This window comes from Petaurus breviceps, unplaced genomic scaffold (genome assembly GCF_028583685.1).
Source record: "Petaurus breviceps papuanus isolate PSGF00001 unplaced genomic scaffold, PetGlider_PUasm1.0 90339, whole genome shotgun sequence".
NCBI lineage: Eukaryota > Metazoa > Chordata > Mammalia > Diprotodontia > Petauridae > Petaurus > Petaurus breviceps.
In genome coordinates, this window is record NW_027187223.1 from 1,279 (window position 1) to 23,419 (window position 22,141).

Consider the following 22,141-nt stretch of genomic DNA (forward strand, 5'->3'; position numbering starts at 1 on the left):
CAAAGTCAGACAATAACAACAACAATTCTTTTCATAATCACTGATCTGTAGTGTTGTTTGAGATCTGCTACTGATAATCACTAACCCAAACCTCTTTCTTTCCTCCTTCTGCCCTCTATCATTACCCTCAAAATGCTTGACCTCTTTTTAAAAATTTTTATTGATGTTTTCTGGTTCTTATATCAACAGGGTGTCTTATTATCCCTCCCTCTCTCCATCATCAAGAGCCATCCCACGTGACAGTATTTCTGCTTCTTTGTTTTAGGGAGGGAATAAAAGCCAGCAGAACTGAACAATGCATTCAGGCAAGGGTGTGCAATGTGTGATACCTGTGGACCTCTCACCTCCTAGAGAAGGTAGGTTGATGGTGTCTTCTCATGTTTCCTTTTCAGTCCTACTTGTTATTTAACTTTGTTTCACTTATTTTCAATTTTTTGGTGTGTTCTTCTTTCCATTTGAATTGTTGTAGTTACTGTATATATACACTGTTTCTTGACTCTGCCTAATTCACTTTGCATCAGTTCACAAAGGTCTTTCCATACTTCCCTGTACTCAGTGCTCTCATCATTTCTTTCTTTCTTTCTTTTTGTTTTTTGGAGGGGGTAAGGTAGGGCAATTGGGGTTGACTTGCCCAAGGTCACATGGCTAGTTTTTGTGTTAAGTGTGTGAGGCCGGATTTGAACTCAGGTCCTCTTGACTCCAGGGCTGGGGCTCTATTCACTGCGCCACCTAACCGCCCCTCTCATTATTTCTTAAAGCACAGTAGTTGTGTTCTGTTATTCCTGTTCCATACCTTGTTTAATAATCATTCCCCAGTTGATGAGCATCTGCTTTGTTTCCAATGTGTAGCTCTCACAAATATTTTTGTGTTTATAAAATACAAACATTATATTTACATAAAATGCTATTGTAAATATTTTGGAGTTTATAGGCCTTTTTTTTTTTCTGATTAATGACTTCCTTGGGGTATAAGTCCAGTAACTGAGTCTTTGTTTTAAAAGCTATGGACATTTTTGTTACTTTCTTTGTATAACTCCAAGTTACTTTCCAAAATGATTGTGCCTTTCACAGCTCTACCAACAATGTATTAGGTGCCTCTCTTCCCACACTCCTCCAACTTTGACTTTTCATTTTTTTTGTCCTTTTGTCAATTTGCAGAGAGTGAAGGGGATCCTTAAGGTTGTGTTCATTTGCATTTTTTTTCATTAGTGATTTGGGGCCTTTTCATGTGGTTGTCAATACTTTGCAGTGCTTTTGAGAAGTATTTGTTCATATCCTTTCACCATTTATCAACAGGGGAATTATGTATATACATGCATTCATACATATTTATGTGTGTATGTGTATATATATTTACATATATACACATAGATGCTTGTTTGTATGCCTTGTATATTAAACCTTTATCAGAGGAATTTGATACAAAGATTTTTTCCCATTCAAACACTTACCTTCTTATCCTTGATGCATTAATGTTGTTTGTACAGAAGCTTTTCGGTTTTAAGAAATCAAAGTCATCAGTTTTGCACTTTGTGATTGCCTCAGCTGCTTATTTGATCAAGTATACATCTCTTACCCATATCTGTGAGAGATACATGATTTTTTTTAGTCCCATGATTTTTGTTGTTGTTGTTTAAAATTTATGTATTTAAAATTGAAAGACACATGTAGGGCATAAATAAAGACCTGGATTAGAACTTATTTTGTTTCAACTGATCAAAATAAAACAAAACAAAACAGGGATAGCAATAATGATCTTAAACAAACTAAGCTAAAATTGATTTAATTAAGAGATAATCCTGGAAACTACATTTTGTTAAAAGATTCAATAGATAATGAAATAATACTAATACAACACATATATGCAACAAAATCCATCACATTCATATTATTAAAGAAAAAGGAAAATGAATCATAGGTGGAAAGACATAGCAAAACTATAATAATGGGAAAGATGGCACAGTATGTCAGAAAATTCCAAGCTATCAAAGAATTTCACCCACAAAAGAGATAAAATAGCACCTTAAGCAAACAAAGTGGGGGTGGGGGTAAAAATAAAAAAGAATAGGGTCACAACAGGGGTCTTCCTGGGACAATTTGAGAAGATCAGAAGAAAAATCCCAGGAAGAGGTTTGCTCCCTGTGGAGAAGTCCCATGAATTTTTATATTTTATATATCCACTTAGATTGTACCTTTTGGTGTAAATCTAATTTCTGCCAAACTGCTTTCTAGTTTTCCCAACAGTTACTATCAAAAAGGGAATTTTTCTCTAGGTAACTTATGGTTTCCACCTTATCAAACACTTTGTTTTTGAGTTCTATTCATTCTGAATCTCCCTTTTATAATCTATACCTTTTGTCTTTTTCTCTATTTTTTTGGTCTTTATTGGAAGGGGAAGGCAGGGCCATTGGGGTTAAGTGATTCAAGGTCAAAGAGCTAGTAAGAGTTAAGTGTCTGAGGTCAGATGTTTCTCTGTTTTTAACCAATAGTTTTGATGATTGCTGCTTTATAATATAATTTGTGCCCTGGAAGTGCGATACCCCCTTCATCAATCTTTCTTTCAGTCATTTCTCTTGATATCCTAGATCTTTTGTTTTTCTGACTGAGTTCTGTTATTATATGTAGTACCTTCTTGGTAATTTATGCATGTGTATGTGTGTGTGTGTGTGTGTGTGTATATGTGTGTATGTATAAATTAATTTTTGTAGAATTGATATTTTAATGATATTGGCATAGCCTAGCTATGAACACTGACTGTTTTTCCAGGTATTTAATTTGCCTTTTTAGATTCCTTTTTACATATTTGTATTTATTTCCCAGCTAAAAGCAAAAAATATTGGAATTCATTTTTAAATGAGTTACAAATCCTTTTCCTCTCTGCGTTCCCCCACACCTTGAGAAGACAATTGATATTGTTTATACATGTGAATGTTTATACATGGCTTATACATGTGAAGGCATGTGAAACATATTTTCTTGTCAGCCATGTTGCAAAATAAAACACATAAAAATAAAAGAAAAATAAAGAAAATAAATAGTATGCTTCAAGGTGCATTCAGAGTTCATCAGTTCTCTCTATGGAGAAGAATAGCATTTTTTCACTAGGTTCCTTTGGAATTGTCTTAGATCTTCATCTTGCTCAGAGTAGGTAAGTCTTTTGCAGTCAGTCATCAATACAATATGACTGTTGCTATGTACATTTTTCTCCTGTTCTGCTCATTTTGCATCAGTTCATATATGTCTTCCCAGGATTTTTTTAAACCATCCTGTTTGTCATTTTGTATAGCATACTAGCATTCCATCACAATCATATGTCCCAGCTTACTCAGTTATTCCATGTTTGATGGTTATCCACTAAGTTTCCAATTCTATGCCACCCAAAAAGAGCTGCTGTAGATATTTTTCTATAAATAGGTTCCTCCCCCCTTCTTAAATCTCTTTGAGATACAGACCTAGTAATAACATTGCTGAGTGATCGGGTCTGCACATTTTTGTAGCCCATAGGGTGTAGTTCCCAACACTTTTCCAGAATGATGGGACTAGTTCACAACTCTAAAAACAATGCATTAGTTTCCCAATTTTTCCAGATCCCCTCCAGCATTTGTCATTTTCTTTTTCCATCATATTATTCAATCTAATAAGTGTGAGCTAGTACCTCAGAGTTGGTTTTATTTTCATTTCTGTAATTGTACTGACTTAAAGCACTTTTTTTGCCTTTTAGTGGGCAATTGGGGTTAAGTGACTTGCACAGGGTCACACAGCTAGTTTTTGTGTTAAGTGTCTGAGGCCGGATTTGAACTCAGGTCCTCTTGACTGAGGGCCGGTGCTCTATTCACTGTGCCACCTAGCCACCCCTTAAAGCACTTTTTTTCATGCAATTATTGATAGCTTTGATTTCTTCTTCTGAAAACTGCCTGTTCATATTTTTGACCATTTACCAATTGGAGAATGACTTATTTTTTAAAAGAAATAATTTTGGCTCAGTTCCTTAGATATTTGAAAAACAGCATCTTTATCAGAGAAACTTGCTGTCAATATTTTTACCAGTTTTTCTACCAATATCTACCAATATCTACCAGTTTTTCTTCTACTTTTGTCTGTAGTAGGGTTCTTTTTTGCAAAAGCTTTTTAAATTTCATATAATCAAAATCATCCATTTTACTTCCCATAATACTCTCTATCTCATTTCATCATTAAGTCTTCCTTTATCCATAGATCTGACAGGTGCATTTTTATTTGCTCCCCTGATTTACTAATGATATCACCGTTTATGTCAAAATCATGTACCCATTTTGACCTTATCTTGGTATACAATATGACATGCCAACGTGTGCCTCATTCTGCAAAACTGCTTTTTCTAATTTCCCAGAAATTTTTGTCAAAAGGTGAGTTCTTACTGGCAAAGCTTGGATCTTTCAGTTTACCAAACAGTAGATTACTGTGGTCATTTCCTACTGTGTATTGTATACCTCATCTATTCCTCTGATGCACCCCTCCATATCTTAGCCACTACCAGATTGTTTTCATGATCACTGCTTTGTATTATGCTTTCAAATCTAATACAACTTCACTGCATTCCTTCACATTTTTTCATCGATTTCCTTAAAATTCTTTCCCTTATGTTGTTCCCAGATGAATTTATTATTTTTTCTAGTTCTATAAAATAAGTCTTAGGTGATTTGATTGTTGTTGCACGGAATAAGTCAATTAACTTAGGTAGAATTGTCATTTTTATTGGCTCAGTCTATGGATGAGCAATTTATATTTCTCCAGTTGTTCGGATCTATATTTGTGTGAAGAGTGCTTTTTCATTGTTTTCATGTGGTCCATGGGTTGGTCTTGGCAGGGAGACTCCCAAGGATATTATATTTTTTGCAGTTACTTCAAATAGAATTTCTCTATCTCTTCCTGCAGGTAGTTGTTGTAGCTTTTAGCTTGTTGTTAGTACTATAGAAATGCTGAGGATTTACATGGGTATATTTTGTATCTTGCAACTTTGCTAAAGTTACTCATTGTTTCCACTAGTTTTTTTGTTTGGTTTTCTAGGATGCTCTAATATACCATATATCATGTGTAAAGAGGGGGTAGTTTTGTCTCTTCGTTGCCTATTTTTATTCTTCCAATTTCTTTTTCTTGACTTCTTTCTATAGCTAGGATCTCTAGTATGACACTGAATAATTGTGGTGATAATGGACCTGGTTTCACTCCTGATCTTATTCAGAGGGCTTCAAGTTTATTCTCATTGCAGATAATGCTTGCTCTTGGTATTAAAAAGAAATTACTGCTCTTCCTAGGCTGGCACTCATCAATGCGGTGCCATGTTTAGCTCCAGTGCCAAGATCGTGAAGCCCAATGGCGAGAAGCCAGACGAGTTCGAGTCTGGGATTTCACAGGCTCTATTGGAGTTGGAGATGAACTCTGACCTAAAGGCTCAATTAAGAGAGCTGAATATCACAGCAGCTAAGGAAATTGAAGTTGGTGGTGGCAGAAAAGCTATCATCATTTTTGTTCAAGTTCCTCAGCTAAAATGTTCTCAGAAGATCCAAGCACGACTAGTTCGTGAATTGGAGAAAAAATTCAGTGGCAAACATGTGGTCTTTATTGCTCAGAGGAGAATTCTTCCTAAGCCAAAAAGAAAAAGCTGTACAAAAAATAAGCAAAAGCATCCCAGGAGCCGTACTGTGACTGCTGTGCATGATGCAATCCTTGAAGACCTTGTCTTTCCAAATGAAATTGTTGGCAGGAGAATCCGTGTGAAACTAGATGGCAGCAGACTCATAAAGGTCCATTTGGATAAAGCACAGCAGAACAATGTGGAGCACAAGGTAGAAACGTTTTCTGGCATTTATAAGAAGCTGACAGGCAAAGATGTTAATTTTGAATTCCCAGAGTTCCAGCTGTAAATGCAGAAATTATTAAGTAAAGTCCATTGTTCATAAAAAAAAAGAAATTACTTATAATTTTAAGAAAGGTGCTGTTGATTCTTATGCTTTCTAATGTTTTTAATAGGAATGGGTTGTATTTTGCCAAAAACTTTTTCTGAGTCTTTTGATATAATTACACAGTTTTTGTTGGTTTTGTTGTTGATATGGTCCATTGTACTGATAGCTTTCCTAATGTTGAAACAGACCTTCACTCCTAGTATAAATTCCACTGGTCATAGTGTATGACCTTTGTGATATATTGTTGTAATCTCCTTCCTAGGATTTCATTTCAAATGGTTCCTTGCTATTCTTTTTTTTTTCTTTTTGGAGAGGGGAGGTAGGGCAATTGGAGTTAAGTGACTTGCCCGAGGTCACACAACTAGTTTTGTATTGTTTCTGAGGTCAGATTTGAACTCAGGTCCTCTTGACTCCAGGGCCAGTGCTTTATTCAGTGCACCACCTTGCCACCATTTCCTTGTTGTTCTTTAAAGAAATTGATCAACAGTTTTTCTTCTCTTTTTTTCTTCTCCCTTCTTTAGGTATCAAAAATCATATTTTGGCTATTAAAAGACTTTGGTAGCACTCCTTCTTTACCTATTTTTAAAAATAATTTATATAGTATTGGGATGAATTGTTCCTTAAATGTCTGGTAGAATTCACTTATAAATCCTTCTGGTCCTGGGGATTTTGTCTTAGGGAACATATTTCTGCCTTGATCAATTTCTATTTTTTTAGATGGAGTTATTTAGATATTCTATTTCTTGTTCTGTTAATATGCACAGTTTATATTTTTGTAAATATTCATCCATTTCACTTAGATTTTCAGTTTACCTGGCATATGATTTGCAAAATACCTCCTAATAATTGCATTAACTTCATCTTCATTGGTTATGCATTCACCCTATTCATTTCCAAGACTGGTGATTTGGTTTTCTTCTTTTTTTTTTAATCAAATAACCAATGGTTTATGTATTTTATTATTTTTTTCACAAACCAATCCTAGTTTTATTAGTTACTTTAATTTTTTTAGCTTTCATTGTTATTAATCTCACCTTTGATTTTCACAATTTCCATTTTGATACTTAATTGGAGTTTTTAATTTCTTCTTTTTCTAGCCTTTTAAATATTTCATGCCCAATTACTTGATCTGCTCTTTCTCTATTCTATCGATGTAAGCATTTAGAGAAAGACAATTTCCCTAAGTACTGCTTTGGTTGCATCCCACTATATTTGGTGTGCTGTCTCATTGTTGGCTATCTCTTTAATAAAATTGTTGATTTTTTTCTGTGATTTGTTTTTGACCCCATCTCTTTTTAGGATTAGATTATTTAGTTTTCAGTTAATTTTGAATGTTTCTACATCCTTTATTGAATGTCATTTTTATCACCCTGTGGTCTGTAAGGGTGCATTTAAGACTGTTAGGAGGTGTACATGCAGTTTCCCTGGAGGCATGAGACCCAGAACATGCTGACTCTGCAGTGATAAAGTACATGCCAACCTTGACGCAAGCACTGTGGAGGAGACTCAGACATTCTGTGAGATATGCTGTGTTCCAGGACAAGAGCTCCATTACCTCCTGACTTGTGGCCTTGGGTTTAGCTCAGACTTGGTCCCATGGCAACTTCTGCCTCAGGAGAAGGGGGGCAGAAAGGGGATAAAAGTAGGGAAGCTCAAAGAGGAGTTAGGAGTTAGGATTGCAAAAGAAGCTGCTAAATAAAGTCTTGCTACTCTTTGAATCTCCTGACTCCTGACTCCATTCTTAGAGAACGTGGCTGGCCACATCCTGATGCACACAGAAGTGCCAGGAGAAGTAAGGCCTGGCTGCCCCTGACCCTCAAGGGTAGGATCAAGTGGCACCCAACGTGGGGCGGGAGTTAGGGGGGGGCGGGCGGTGAGGAACGGGACTGTCAGGAAGCCAGATGGAATTCCCTGTAAACTAGAGAAGGTTAGGCGGGAAGATGGGTAACTTTCCCATGATTGAGCCAGAGGAGCCAGAGATTTGGGCAAGGCAGTTTTATAAGGCAGTAAAAGGGTAAGGGGTTACCCTGCTGTTGAAAGATCTTCGCTATTTTATACAAAAAATCTTGGTAGTGTCCCTGTGGATTAGCTCATCAGGGGTGGATGGACAGAGATGGGGCATAGTAGGGTCACAAATGACAATTTATTTGGTAAATTGGGAGCCAGCCAGGAGAGAGAGGAGTGAGGAACTAATGGAAGAGGGACTCCAGCATTTCCCTATTTCTGCCTTTTTTCTACATAATATATTAATGACATGCTTAACATCAAAAATGAAAGTGCCAGGGGTGGCTCGAACCATTCACTGTGATACAGCTCTCTTTGTTGGAAACAGATAAAAAGAATATGATCAAGTAAGTTTTACCTGGGATCAAGCATAATGTCTGATTTCTGCAAACAATCTTTAATAATTTCTGAGTACACTCTTCCTGTCATTTTCTCTGTCTGTTTTGTCTATGTGTCTCTGTGTGAAAGCATGTGAGTGAGTAATCTAACACCCTGTAAGGTTCAATATGCATCTGGACATTTCCTTGGAATGCTGTTATCTCTTTCCCTCCTCCCCCTCTGCTGAATTCAGTCTAGAGAGAGAGAGAAAGAGAGGCAAATATTGTCTTGGTTAGGTTACATGATGGTAAATGCAAGTCAAAGAGTGTAGGAGAAGCGTCACGTCAGACTTAGGAAAAGAAATAAGGGTATGTGTGGTTTGAAAGGGGCTTTAATCCAAGTCCAACAGAAGGATGAGTAAACAGTAGGAAAAGCAAGAAGCAAAGGAAGGAGCAGGGGAGGAAGTGAAGAGAGGCCTGAGCTATTGGCTACTGGAAGGTGTGAACAGTAACCTCCTCCTCTTCATTCCACTCTGGCCAAGTGCAGCGAGGAGAAGGTCATAAGGAACAATAAGGGAATTTTTTCCCTCAGACAAAAGGGTCATACGAACAAGCATTTCCTGCCTCACTTATTAGAAAAATAAATCTGTGTATCAGAAAGAAACTGTAAGTCAAAAGTAAAAAGTGTCACTCCTAATTTGACGAAAATTCAAGTTTCTCCAGCTTTTTATACTTTTGTGCTTCTATGGGCATTCTGACACAATTGAATGCTGATAATGTTTCTGCCACTAACAAACTTATTTCAATCTTTCTGGGATAATTTTTTAAATAATATTAATTACAGGCATACCCCTTATAATAAAGATATTACAACCTAGTTGCAAAAATAAAAAAGGGGGAGTAATTAGCTGTATTAGCTACTGCTTTAAACACCAGCAGTAAAACAGTGTGATGGGTGAATACTCCCCAAAATGAAGGTAATGTAGAATTTATTACTGTGGGGGCGAGGCTGTGCTTATATATTTTCCAGAAGCTGGGGAATGACCAGTGAGGGTGCCAGAAAAGAAACATCAGGGTGTGTACTCTGAATCACCCAGAAAAATGAAAAAGCTCCAGCAGCAGCAGAAGAACTCACAGAGACAGAACATGGGAATAAAGAAGAATAGGTCTCCCAATGCAACCAAAAGCAGATCGAACATTTTTATATCCACCCAAAGAACTGAAAAACCTGTTACCCCAGGATTTGTGTTTCTTGCTGTGATCACTCTGTTTTCTATACAAACCGAACTGGTTCCATCCTGATTTACATTTTGATACACCTACCCTTGTTGCATCACTTGTTTCATATATAACTGTAATTATGACTAAATGTATTTGACCCCCTCAACCCTTCCTTACTTCTACTAATGTAAATCATTTACATTATAAGTATAATATAAGTCCATACTATATTTTATTGGAATGTACCCTGTTTAACTGTACTCTTAAACAATGTATTAGTATTTATGATGTCATACTGTTTGTAGAACCACCCTTTTGACTTTGGACTTCGGGAAAACTGGCACAAAAGTGATTTCTGGACTTTTACTCATGGGACTAATTGCAACTGTATCTTCTATTCTCCTTTTCCAATGTACTTATGGATACACCTGTCTATATATGACTCCTCTGTATGGAATATTGTTTGCATTCATTGTACTCCTGCTCTATGTATATCTAGAAGGGATTTGTACTATTAGTTTGTCTGCTATCATTAATAATTTCAGCCACTGTGTCTTTGTATTTAGATAATAAGTTAAAGTAGATACTTTCAGCAAAATTGGATGCTTTAAAGGAAACTAGAATTTGTGAAAGACAGGCTCGCAGAAACTGAGTTTTGTTGAAGTGTGATTATAGACTTCTTCCTAATTGTGTTATACCCATGAAATATAATAGGTCTAATTATGATTGGCAAAAAATTAAAAATTGTTTGTTAGGGATTTTTAGAAATACCTCCATAGGAGTGGATTTGGCACAATTTGATAAATTGATTTCCCATATTAATGAGGCCTCCCTGGATAAAATTAAGGTGTACAATTGACACGACAAATTTAGGGTTCATTTAAGGAATTAAGTCCTTTGCATTGGCTATATATTGCTTTCACCCTTTCTTCCTCTGGTTACATTGTATCTTCTTGCAACTGATGAGGATCTTCCTGATAAAACTGCTCAAGATATAATTAATTGGCTATCTAAATCAAAAGGATGGTTACAAATGCTAGTACTTAAATCCACCCTAACCTCTTTGTACGTTTCCCCCCCTCATCAACCCTTTCATAAAAATCTGTAGGCGCTCTGCGCTAAACAAGAAAGGGGACAAGTTAGAGGGTGTACATGCAGTTCCCCTGCAGGCATGAGACCCAGAACATGCTGACTCTGCAGTGATAAAGTACATGCCAATCTTGGAGCAAGCACTGTGGAGGAGACTCAGACGTTCTGTGAGATAATGCTGTGTTCCAGGACAAGAGCTCCATTACCTCCTGACTTGTGGCCTTGGGTTTAGCTCAGACTTGGCACAGTGGCAACTTCTGCCTGTAGCAGCAAGCACCCCAAGCGTCCTCAGGGTTTGTTGCCACCACAGGTTCTCGGATCTGCTTTGATAAAGGAAAGCAACTCAAAATGGGTTAACAAGCTTACTTTAATCAGTCAGACATATATTGTTTACCTTGTTCAGGGGAAAAAGGTCAGCACCCCGAACTTCAAAGTATACAGGCAGAATTATCAAGACAGAAACAGATCAGGTAGACAGATTTCAAACTGTCCAGCCATTACATCCATACCCAGTCAACATCTGGGTTTCCACATCTGGGTTTTTCAAAGGCTGTGTTGGGGGGCCTCTGGACAACGGCTTCCCAGAATACAGATCAAATCACAGAACACTTCTCAAAGTGAGCCCCCAAAACAAAGCCTCACATCAGGGCTTCTATAGCCTTCTCTTGGCTCAGAGAATGTAACAACCTTTTGGACCCACTGGCCAATCAAAAAGTATCTACTGAAAAACAAGCCTCCCACCCCAGGCTCCAGGTGCACTTTAGCCTAGGGGCAGGGAAGATCTTCCAAATTTGTATTCCCATTACACTGCCTCAGGAGAAGGGGGGCAGAAGGGGGATAAAAGTAGGGAAGCTCAAAGAGGAGTTAGGAGTTAGGATGTAATTGCAAAAGAAGCTGCTAAATAAAGTCTTGCTACTCTTTGACTCTCCTGACTCCTTTTTAGATAAAAAAAAAAGAGTGGAAAGAGCCACATGTACAAAAATATTGTAAAGGCTTTTTTGGTAGCAGTATTAGTAGTAAAGTGGAAACTTATACGGTGCCCTTAAGTTGGCAGAATGCCTAAACAAATTACATTATATAAATGTAATGGAATATTACTGCAACATAAGAAATTCCTAAATGAAGAGTTTCAGAGAAACCTGTGAAAACAAGTACCAAACATAAAAGTCTGTCAAGTGAATAAAACATTAGAGGTCAGAATCATGAGCAATAACTGGAAGTTATAAAGAGACCAATGATATCAGAAAAAATCTTCTGAAAAATGAGAATTCTCCCAAAGTGCAGTGGGCTCCTGTAATGTCATGCCAAGGAAAGGCAACTTCCCAAGGTTCAGAATGCCAGCATAGGTGCTCTCCATTTTAATCAGTGACAAAGTAAGAACAGAGAAGGTCAAAACATGACATCATTCAAAATACAGCATTTACTAAGGGTGATTAAATAATCTCCAAGTACAACCCCACCCCAGGACCTTCCAATCATTCAATCAATTACAAAGTCCCTGTTCTAAATACTACTCCACCCCTAGGCTGTACCTTCATTTAGTCCACCACAAAGCCCCTCTTCTCAAATGGAGATTAGTTTCCAAACATAAGTAAAGTACCTTCATTTGTTCAATCACAGAGCACAAAAAGGTCAAAAGTTCCTGTGATAGTAATGGCAATTAAAGATTCCCCTGTATTAGCTTGGTTTTCAAATTGATTGTGTTAAAACCCAGAGTTTGTTAATCTCACCTGTGGGATGGGCTTGTTGATGTGAAAAGAAAGTCCTGAATTGGGAGGAGCTGGTGACGTAGATTTGGAGACACAAGAGAGAGGCGGAAGATCTTTTTTGGTAGCAGCACCTCGTGGAGAGAGAGAGACTAAGAGAATTGCTGGTGGCCGCTTTGAATTGCCCTGGACTTTTGAGACCTGCCCCCTGAGCTGCCAAGGACTGAGGAGACATGGCTGTTTTGCTGGTACTTTGTCTGTCTGTTTTGATGTTATTTTGCCAGATTTGTCCACTGGTGAAAGACTGTCCTTTTGTTGAAGAAGTCCTGGAACCTGGCTGTTCGCTAAGAAGGCCTGAGACTGTCCTGCAGACAGAGAGTGAATACTGTCCACTGGTGAGGGACAGTACTGTTGTTGCAGGGGTCTGGAGACTGTCCTGCAGACAGAGTGAATACTGTCCACTGGTGAGGGACAGTGCTGTTGTTGCAGGGGTCTGGGAGCCTTTCTGTTGGTTCAGAAGCCCTGAAGAAGGATTTTCTTGTTGTATGTTTACAGAAATCCTGGGAGAGGGCTTTGCTAATGTGTTCAGGGGTTCTAGGACTGTTCTACAGACAGAGGATAAATTCATGAAGGGACTGGCAATGTATCTTATGGCCTTGCTAAGCCTTGTCTCCCCAGGAACTAAGATTGCTGAGAACTTGCCTGGTGTCAAGATGAAGAAAAGACCTCCATTTGGGTATTAAGTGCTGTGTTTAAACTTGATGTAACTCTGGGGTAGATTCAATTGTGATCCTGGGGGTGGGGAACTTTTGACCTTATTGTGCTCTGTGATTGACAAATGAAGGTACTTTACCTATGTTTGGAAACTAATCTCCATTTGAGAAGAGGGGTTTTGTGGTGGACTTAATTAAGGTATAGCCTAGGGATGGAGTAGTATTTAGAACAGGGACTTTGTAATTGATTGAATGATTGGAAGATCCTGGGGTGGGGTAGTACTTGGAGATTATTTAATCACACTTAGTAAATGCTGTATTTTGAATGATTTCATGTTTTGATCTTCTCTGTTCTGGGTTTGTTACTGAATAAAATAGAGAGCACCTATGCTGGTATTTTGAACCTGGGAAGTTGCCTTTGCTTGGTATTACATTACAGTTCCCCACCCCTGGATCACAATTGAATCTACCCCAGAGTTACATCAAGTTTAAGCACAGCACTTAATACCCAAATGGAGGTCTTTTCTTCATCTTGACACCAGGCAAGTTCTCAGCAATCTTAGTTCCTGGGAAGACAAGGCTTAGCAAGGCCACAAGATACATTGCCAGTCTCTTCATCAATTCATCCTCTGTCTGCAGAACAGTCCTAGAACCCCTGACAACATTAGCAAAACCCTCTCCCAGGATTTCTGTAAACATACAACAAGAAAATCCTTCTTCAGGGCTTCTGAACCAACAGAAAGGTTCCCAGACCCCTGCAACAACAGCACTGTCCTTCACCAGTAGACAGTATTCACTCTCTGTCTGCAGGACAGTCTCAGGAGCTCTTAGCCAACAGCCAGGTTCCAGGACTTCTTCAATAACAGGACTGTCTTTCACCAGTGGACAAATCTGGCAAAACAACATCAAAACAGACAGACAAAGTACCAGCAAAACGGCCGGGTCTCCTCAGTCCTTGGCAGCTCGGGGGGCAGGTCTCAAAAGTCCAGGGCGATTCAAAGTGGCCCTCAGCAATCCTCTCAGTCTCTCTCTGCCTCCAAAGGTGCTGCTTCCAAAAAGTTCTTCTGCCTCTCTCTTGTCTCTCCAAATCTACATCACCAGCTCCTCCCAGTTCAGGACTCTCTTTTCACATCAACAAGTCCATCCCACAGGTGGGATTAACAAACTCTGGGTTTTAATACAATCAATTTGAAAACCAAGCCAATACAGGGGGATCTTTATATTCCATTACTATCACAGCTGCCTTGAAGAAGTTGTGGGTTCCCCAAACTTGAAAGTATTCAAGAAAAGTCTGGATGACCATTTGTCTGTGATGTTACTCTGGGGATTCCTCTCATTTATAGATGGGACAAGATGGCTATTGTGGGTCTCTGTAACTGTCAAGTTTTGTGCAAATTGTGTGAATCAAGGCTGACAAGGAAATCTGAGGACAACATATGATTTTGAAAGTTCTTCACTGGGGCTGAAGCAGACATCTGAGCTGAGCTCTCCCTGGACAATATGAGGATATTTATGTAGCACTGGCAGACTTTAGGCTAATGCAGCAATCCCTTAGTTCCAGTGATAACAGCAATAGGAGGCCGGCCACCTGCCACCTCTAACCTTTCCCTCAAGGTGCTTCACTGCTTTAGCTAGGCTGGCTTGCCTGCCCCAAGGGGAGCAGGTGATGGGGGTGGTTGACTGGCCCCTTGTTCACAGGAAGTTCTTCCCCCAATGATGACTGTGGGTGCTGAACCTGAAACAGGATCAATATTTTGGGAGATGCCCATGTATGGGCTCTTGGGCTCCAGGTGCTGAGCTGTTTCCATCACGGTCTCAGGGGTAGTGGTGGTTGAGATGGTGGTAGTGGGACTTGCCTGTACTACCTGCCTCCTGATTCTCCCTCAGAGGGACTTGCTTCTTCAGGAAAGAACACATGAGGGCGTTAGGGAATGGAAAATGCCCCCATCTTCAAAAAGGGAAGGGAATGGAATCTTCAAATTGTAGTTAAATGAACTTCAGGCATGATTTCTGGGAAATGTTCTAGATTGTATTTGTAGGGAGACTGGGGTTTTCAGTGGCCAAAGTATAGCACCAAAGCATCTTTGCTGTGGACAGACATGTATAATAAGGACAGAATTGGAGGTGAGGTGGAGGGAGAACACTGACCTTGATTACTCAGAATACTTTTTGTTATGACTTAAATTCATTAGCAACTAATCCAGAACTTCCAAGTGTGTCAGGCTGTCAACTCTAAGTTAGATAATTAACTCTAAAAAAAAAAACTTTACCTGGAATCTAAACAATGAGGTAGATATGGAGATATCTAATGCTACCTGGGGACACTGCCTATATTTCTTCTGGGAAGGGGAGATGTAGTGGCTGTGACTTGACTATCAGCCTTCCCTTATCCTGCAGGCAGTAGGAGGGGGAAAGGGTTACGAAAGGGGGGGTGTTAGAAGGGAGGGAAGAAGTAAGGGGGAAGGGGAGGAAAAGGGAAGGGGGCTGATAAGGGAATACTGGGGGAGGTGGTGGTCAAAAGGAAAACTATTAAGGATGGGAAGGGAGAAGGGGAGAAAAATATAAGCATAAACAGAGGAGGGAATAGGATGGAGGGAAAGAAACAGATAATAATCATAACTGTGAATGTGAATGGAATGAACTCTCCCATAAAACAGAGGCAGATAGCAGAATGGATTAAAAACCATAATCTTACAATATGCTATTTACAAGAAACACATCTCAAACAGAGGGATACACACAGGTAAAGGTAAAAGGCTGGAGTAAAATATATCATGCCTCAGCTAAAGTAAAAAAAGCAGGAGTAGCAATCCTTATCTCAGATAAAGCAAAAGCAAAAATTGACCTAATTAAAAGAGATAAAGAAGGAAACTATATCCTGCTAAAAGGCACCATCAAGAATGAAGCAATATCATTATTTAACATATATGCACCAAGTGGTATAGCATCCAAATTCCTAGAGGAGAAGGTAAAGAATTAGAGGAAGAAATAGATAGCAAAACTATACTAGTGGGAGACCTTAATCTCCCCCTCTCTGAACTTGATAAATCCAACCTCAAAATAAACAAGAAGTTAAGGAGGTGAACAGAATTTTAGAGAGGATAGGTATGTGTAAGGGTTATGGGATTTAAAGATCTTCCATGCCCCGTTGGACTTGCTGACGTAGCAGGAAGGGGCAGAGCAAGAGGAAACGGAAGCCAAACTAGAGTTCCTGTGGTGGAGCAGTGTGCCAAGGGGCTGGTGCAGTACAAGCAGGTTGGAGCCATCACCAGAATTATCAGAAGAGGTCTGAATTGCCCCTCCACAACTATCCCCCTCTGTGTACTCTTCTTGTGTGATTACTGGGGAATCTCATTCCCTACCCCTACCCCACCAATGGGGACCTATGTAGGGGAGAGTGTGCTCTGTGAATATTGTGGGGGAATGATCTATTGCAGACTCTACTCTGCTGTTTCATTCAAAGCCTTTACTTTCAGCAATTTGTGCCCTTTGATTGACTAGACAAAAATGGAGGCTCCTGAGCTCTCATTTGGTGTCTGTGAACACACGGAGCACCTTGAAGGTGGGGCAGGTATTCTGGGGACCTTAAATGGGAGAAGAGGTGCCACAGGTGCTTCATGTTATTAAAGAGATGGCCAGTGAACATCTAGGAAAGGGAACAGGGAAGAGAAAAAATCAGTCTAACTTCACTGAAAATAGGCCAAGCCAGACTAACCCATTTCCATCTTTGACAGAGCTGCTAAAATGGTGAACCAGGAGGACCCAGTAGCGCTACTTTACCTAGATTCATGCAAAATATTTGATAAACGATTTAGTGTTCTGTTTGTAGAAATAACGTGGAGATGTGGCCCAGAAGACAGTGAAATTAGACCTGCAGTTGGTTGAATGACTAGGGCATAAGGGTTCCATGTCACCTGGAAGGGGGTCTCTAGCAGAGAGCCCAAAAGGTTTATCATTGGCCCTTTGCTGTTTAACATTTTTATTAGTGACTTTGACATAAAGGATAGATGGCATCTTTATCACATTTGCAGAAGACCCAGAACTGGATGGCAGAGTCAAGATCCCAAAAGACCTCGATGGGCTAAAGAATTGTGCCAAATCTAATAACATGAAGTTTAATTGGGACAGATACAAAGTCTTGCACTTGGATTTAAGGAGTCAACTTTACAAGTATAAGATAGAGAGAAGCACAGTTCTGTTTAGATTTGTTTAGCACAGATTTGTTTGCTAAAAGATTTGGGGAATTTGGAGGACTGCAAGTTCAATATGAGGCAGAAGTATGATATCCCAATATCAAACCACAGCTGGAATCTTGGTCTGCATTCATGGAAGCCAGACTTCTAAGAAGGAGGAGGCAATAGGCCATCCACGCTCTATATGGCGACTTTGCTCTCCCTCTCCAGCTGCTAGTGCCTTTTCCCTGAAATTACTTTGTTTTTGCTTTCTGTATAATTTGTATTGCAAAATTAGTATATTTTGCACATACACAGACACAAAGATACAGAAACAGATCCACACTCACAAACATGTGAGTATGTGTGTATAATTTGTCATCCATTATAGAATATATGCTCCTCAAAGGAAGAGATTGGTTGATGTTTTAGTATCCCTAGTGCCTGGCACAGTGTCTGGTAAATAGTTGGTGCTTAATAAATGCTTACTGCTTTAGTTGTTTGATATTTAGGGTCAGCAAGGCTTTTCAGTATTCATCAAATAATGTCATAGACATGACAGTTTCCCATTGAGTATGTTTGGGCTTGGCAGGGATAATATTATACCTGGATATAGAACTTGGCTAAGATATTTGGGGGCATTTTCCATACCTTGGTGGTAGAGGGACACCTAATAATCTTTAGGTCATCTAATACCCAACAATCTCTCTTTTTCTCCACTGTCCCTCTCAAACCACTCTCTCTTTTCAGTCATATTCTCAAGTATATTGCTCTGATTCCCAAGGTCCCTACTCTTCCACATTCACTTACTTCTCTTGACCTAACATCTTTTGCAAACAGGCACCTGGATTGTATCTGATTGCAGTCTGTGACTCCCATATGCTCCTGTGTGCACAGCACCGAGGCCATCCCCTCAAGGTAGTCATTGACATCCCAGCCTTGAGGAACTTCCTCAGTCCAGCTCCACTGCCCCTCCCTGGAAGCAACTACTTCCCCTAGCATTTCTTGCACAGGACTGTAGATGTGGAGGAAATCTTCCTAATCCTTTCAATTGCTCAACAAATGTTGTTCCACTTCCAGTAAATTTGCTCTGGGTCACAAGAGCTCAGCTGCATGGAGCTGTCCACTGCAAAGTGCTGACTTGACTTGAGGTTCTCATCCTCCCAATTCCTCTTATCCAGCTTACTAAAAATATTCCCCTCCTATGGAGCCCTCCGTGACCTTCTAGGGAAGGCAGTCAGGGTTGCTCTAGAGGTACAGGTGTGTCCATTGAAACTCCTCAACTGAGTTGGGTGGAAGGGGATGACAGATGGACTAATCTCTCTGTACAATATGCTGGGTCCCTTCTACTACATCAGATAGCACCATCACTGCTGCTTTAAAAATCAGGTTCTACCATTTCCTTATGTTCCCAACTGGGCCCATGTCACACTGGGTAGATCACTCTCACTGTTACTGCAGGAATTTGCTTTGTGTACACACAAGCTTGAGATATGAATCATGAATAAAAGTGACAAAACTTTCACTTCTGGGGTGATCCTAAGTAGGAGGGTGATAGTGTGTTCATTTTCTAAATGAAATGGAATGAGATACCATATGTAAATCCCTTTCTACTGCTCTCATTATTGAATTGGGGTGAAAGCTCTTGAATATGTACAATCTAAGCATGGAAGGTCCAGGGTGCTTGGAGGGCTTTGTGTGTGATTTTGATAGACCCAGTCACAGCGTTCCCACAGTGAGACCTTTGAAAATGATCATTTTCCCACTGCTTCCCCCAGACCTGTGCCTGCCTTAATGCTGAGCAGCACAGATTCCTTTTTCCAGATGGCGTTCCCATTTCAGCAGGGCTGGCATCTGCTGCACCTTTGGGATCTTTGCCAGGTGTATGCATGGAGATAAAGTGTGAGGCATTTGAAAGGGTAAACTCCAGAGAGTGGAACTTGATGTGTCATTCTTGGCAATCTCTGCCATTGGCAAGAGCCCCAGTCCTGCTATAGGGGTGCAGTATAACAATGGAGATACTTCTGTACATACTTGTATGTTGACTTTGTGTGTACTCTGGTCTTTGGGTATCCATAGTGATAACAGTAATTCAACCTATAACTGAAAAACATAGACAGAGGTCACAGGATCAATTGAATAAGAAGAGATGATATCTAAAAAAAAAGTTAAGAGGTGAGAGAGGAATATAATGAGAGAAAGAGAAAGGGAGAGATAGACTAGGGTAAATTATCTCCTATAAAAGAGGCAACAGAAAACTGTTACAATGGAGGGGAACAGGGGTGGTTAGGAGCACCAGCCCTGGAGTCAGGAGGACCTGAGTTCAAATCCAGCCTCAGACACTTAATAAACACACACACAAAAAAACTAGCCATGTGACTTAACCCCAATTGCCCTCCAAAAAGCAAACAAAAACAAAAAAAAATGGAGGGGGAAGAACAGGAAAGTGAAAGGGAATGGGTCAAACTTACTCTCAGTGAATTTGGCTTAAGGAGGGAATAACTGAGACATACTCATTTGGATATATTACCCTACAAGAAAGTAGGAGGGAAGGGGACAAGAGGGGGATGATAGAAAGGAGGGCAGATTGGGGGAGAGCATAGTTAGATGCACATATTTTGAAAAGGGACAGGGTCAGAGTAGAAAACAGAATAAGTGGAGGGCAGGATAGGATGGTGGGAAATATAGTCTTTCACAGTATATCCACTATGGAAATGTTTTACATAACTACACATGTACAACCTATATAGAATTGCTTATGTTCCCGGGGCAGGGGGTGAGGAGGGAAGAAGGGAAAGAATCTGGAAATTAAAGTTTTAAAAACATGTTTAAAAAAAATCTTTTTTACATGCAACTGGGAAATAAGATATACAGGCAATGGGGTATAGAAATCCATCTTGCCCTACTAGAAAGTTTCAGGGGGGATGGGGGAGAATATAAGAGAAAGCAGATTGGGGGAAGGGGCATTCAGTATGCTTACCATCTTGGGGTGGTTGGTAGGGGAAAGATGGGGAAATTTTTGTAACTCAAAATCTTGTGGAAATGAAGGTTGAAAACTAAAAATAAATTTAAAAAAAAATGGCTATCATGAATGATAGTGATAATAATAAACACTTCTGTGGGGTTTGAAAACCACTTTGAAAACATGTCATGTGAACCTTATAACCAACCATCCTAGGTTTTATTATCAGCCCCATCTTACAGATATGAAAATTGAGGTAGAGAGAGTTTAAGTGTCTTGCATGTGGTCACACAGTGAGTAAGGCAGAACTTCAGTCTAGGGCTGTGACTCCCATTCCAGGTGTCTCTCCACTGTGCCAGTTCACTAGTGGCAGGATAGCTGGTGCTGGAGAGAGCAAAGCCCCAGATCTGAAATAGTGCTAGAAAGAAATTTAATAAGTCTCCTTCTAGAGGCCCCTGAGCCAGAAAGGAGGGTGTGGCTCCCTCTTGTTCAGGCTCTTGAAGGTTTATAAGCAGGGTACCCACACATAAAGAGCTGGGGCAGACGTGCTGCCTCCCTGGGTGCCCCATTCCCCGCCCCCATCACCCCTAACCCAGCCTCATCTTTGTCTCCTCCTGCCTGGAGAAAGGAGACTGAGCTCCCCTTCTTCCTTTGCTCTGGGGGTTGTGAGGAATCCAAGTCCCATCCAAGGGCTGGTGCTTTGCAGAGGCTGCTGCAGCTACTGTGCTCTTACTTCCGTTTTGTGGAGCCCAGGACAGCCCCTCAACCTCCTCCTTCCCCCTCTTTGTCCTCTCAATCTCAGTTTCCATAAAGGGGCTGACCCTCAACAACCCCAAGCTGAGTTCATCTGCTGCCCCCCACGCCCAGCCCCAGCAGCCTGCCCTTAGGAACCTGGGACCCTGGTCAGCCCCAGGCCCACTTCCAAGTGGAGGGTGCACCTGCGACCCCCTCTCCTTAGCCAGTTTTGGTGATGAGGGTTGAGAGAAACGACTTGGGGGGGAGGGCTACCCACTGCTCTGGGTCTGATGTCAGAGACTCCCTCCCCTCCCTCCTCCTTTCTCCCTCAGCTCTGGGAGGAGACAAGACCCTTCCCGCAGTGACATCCCAGTGCCCACCCTCTCCCACCCTCTATTAAACGTGAGTGTCCTTTGTCTGGAGGAGGATGCCAGAGGAGTGAGCTGGCGGAGGTATGCATGCCCCTCACCCACTTCCCTTCCAATTCCCTTCAACACCCTGCTCCCTTCTCTCTGTTACCTCCCATCTTCCCCCCATCTTCCAATCTGACTGATCCTGAGGTTCCTGCTAGTGTCTAAGTGACTGGGATAGAGGTAAGTGACCCCTCCCTGCTCCTGCCTCTGCCCCTCCCTTTCTTCTTCTCTTTTGTCCCCCCAACCTTTTCATGAAGCCAAGCCCCCCATCCCCATTTGGCTTCAGTAAGTGCCCAGGAAGATGTGCATAAGGGTGGGTGGACGGTCCTAGGAGTGTCAATATCTTTGTTTAAGCATGTGTTGTGTATTTAGGTAGGATCATCTGTGTGTGTGTGTTTCTGTATGTGTCTATGTTGATGTGTGGATGTATGGGAGTGGTGTTCAGGGGCGAACCTGTATGAGCCTGCTCCCCCAAGGCTGCTCCTACCTAGGTCTGCCTAGGCCTTTGTCTGGAAGTCTGGGGCTTGGAGGGGTCCTGGGGTTGGGTGGGGTGCTGTGGAGGCCAGGAGGGAATAGCCTTTAGGGATACTACCTCCCTCCCCTCCTCAGGTACACATGTTCATGTCTCTCCATCCCCTCCTCTCATTTTTGTCTTGACCTTGACCTTGGGGCTTGGGAGAGAGGAGACAGTATAGAAACCCTTCCTCTCCTCTTCTCCAGGGCATCTCTTTTGTTTGGTGCCCTTTAATTTAATAGTGCATTTGTTTTTTGTTGTAGTTTCTTCAACCAGAACCTGGTGAAAGGGACGTTTCCAGGTACTTTGTTGTGGAACAGAAAGAGGGGCCTATCCCTGAACCTGCTGATCTC

General features: G+C 40.7%; 1 protein-coding gene across 2 annotated transcripts in view; it reads left to right on the plus strand.

Annotated features, from left to right (window-relative positions):
• Nucleotides 1–209: 209 nt before the first annotated feature.
• LOC138177210 (small ribosomal subunit protein eS7-like) overlaps nucleotides 210–22,141 on the plus strand; it is a 36,077-nt gene continuing 14,145 nt past the window's right edge. The window contains exons 1-2 of one of the 2 annotated variants that reach the window (XM_069108273.1): nucleotides 279–356; nucleotides 5,295–5,950. In XM_069108273.1, the coding sequence (XP_068964374.1) occupies nucleotides 5,319–5,903 (585 nt within the window). In that variant the 5' untranslated portion in view covers nucleotides 279–356; nucleotides 5,295–5,318 and the 3' untranslated portion in view covers nucleotides 5,904–5,950. Of the gene's footprint in view, nucleotides 357–5,294; nucleotides 5,951–22,141 lie in introns of those variants that run through there. The other variant, XR_011172458.1, reaches the window with a different exon arrangement.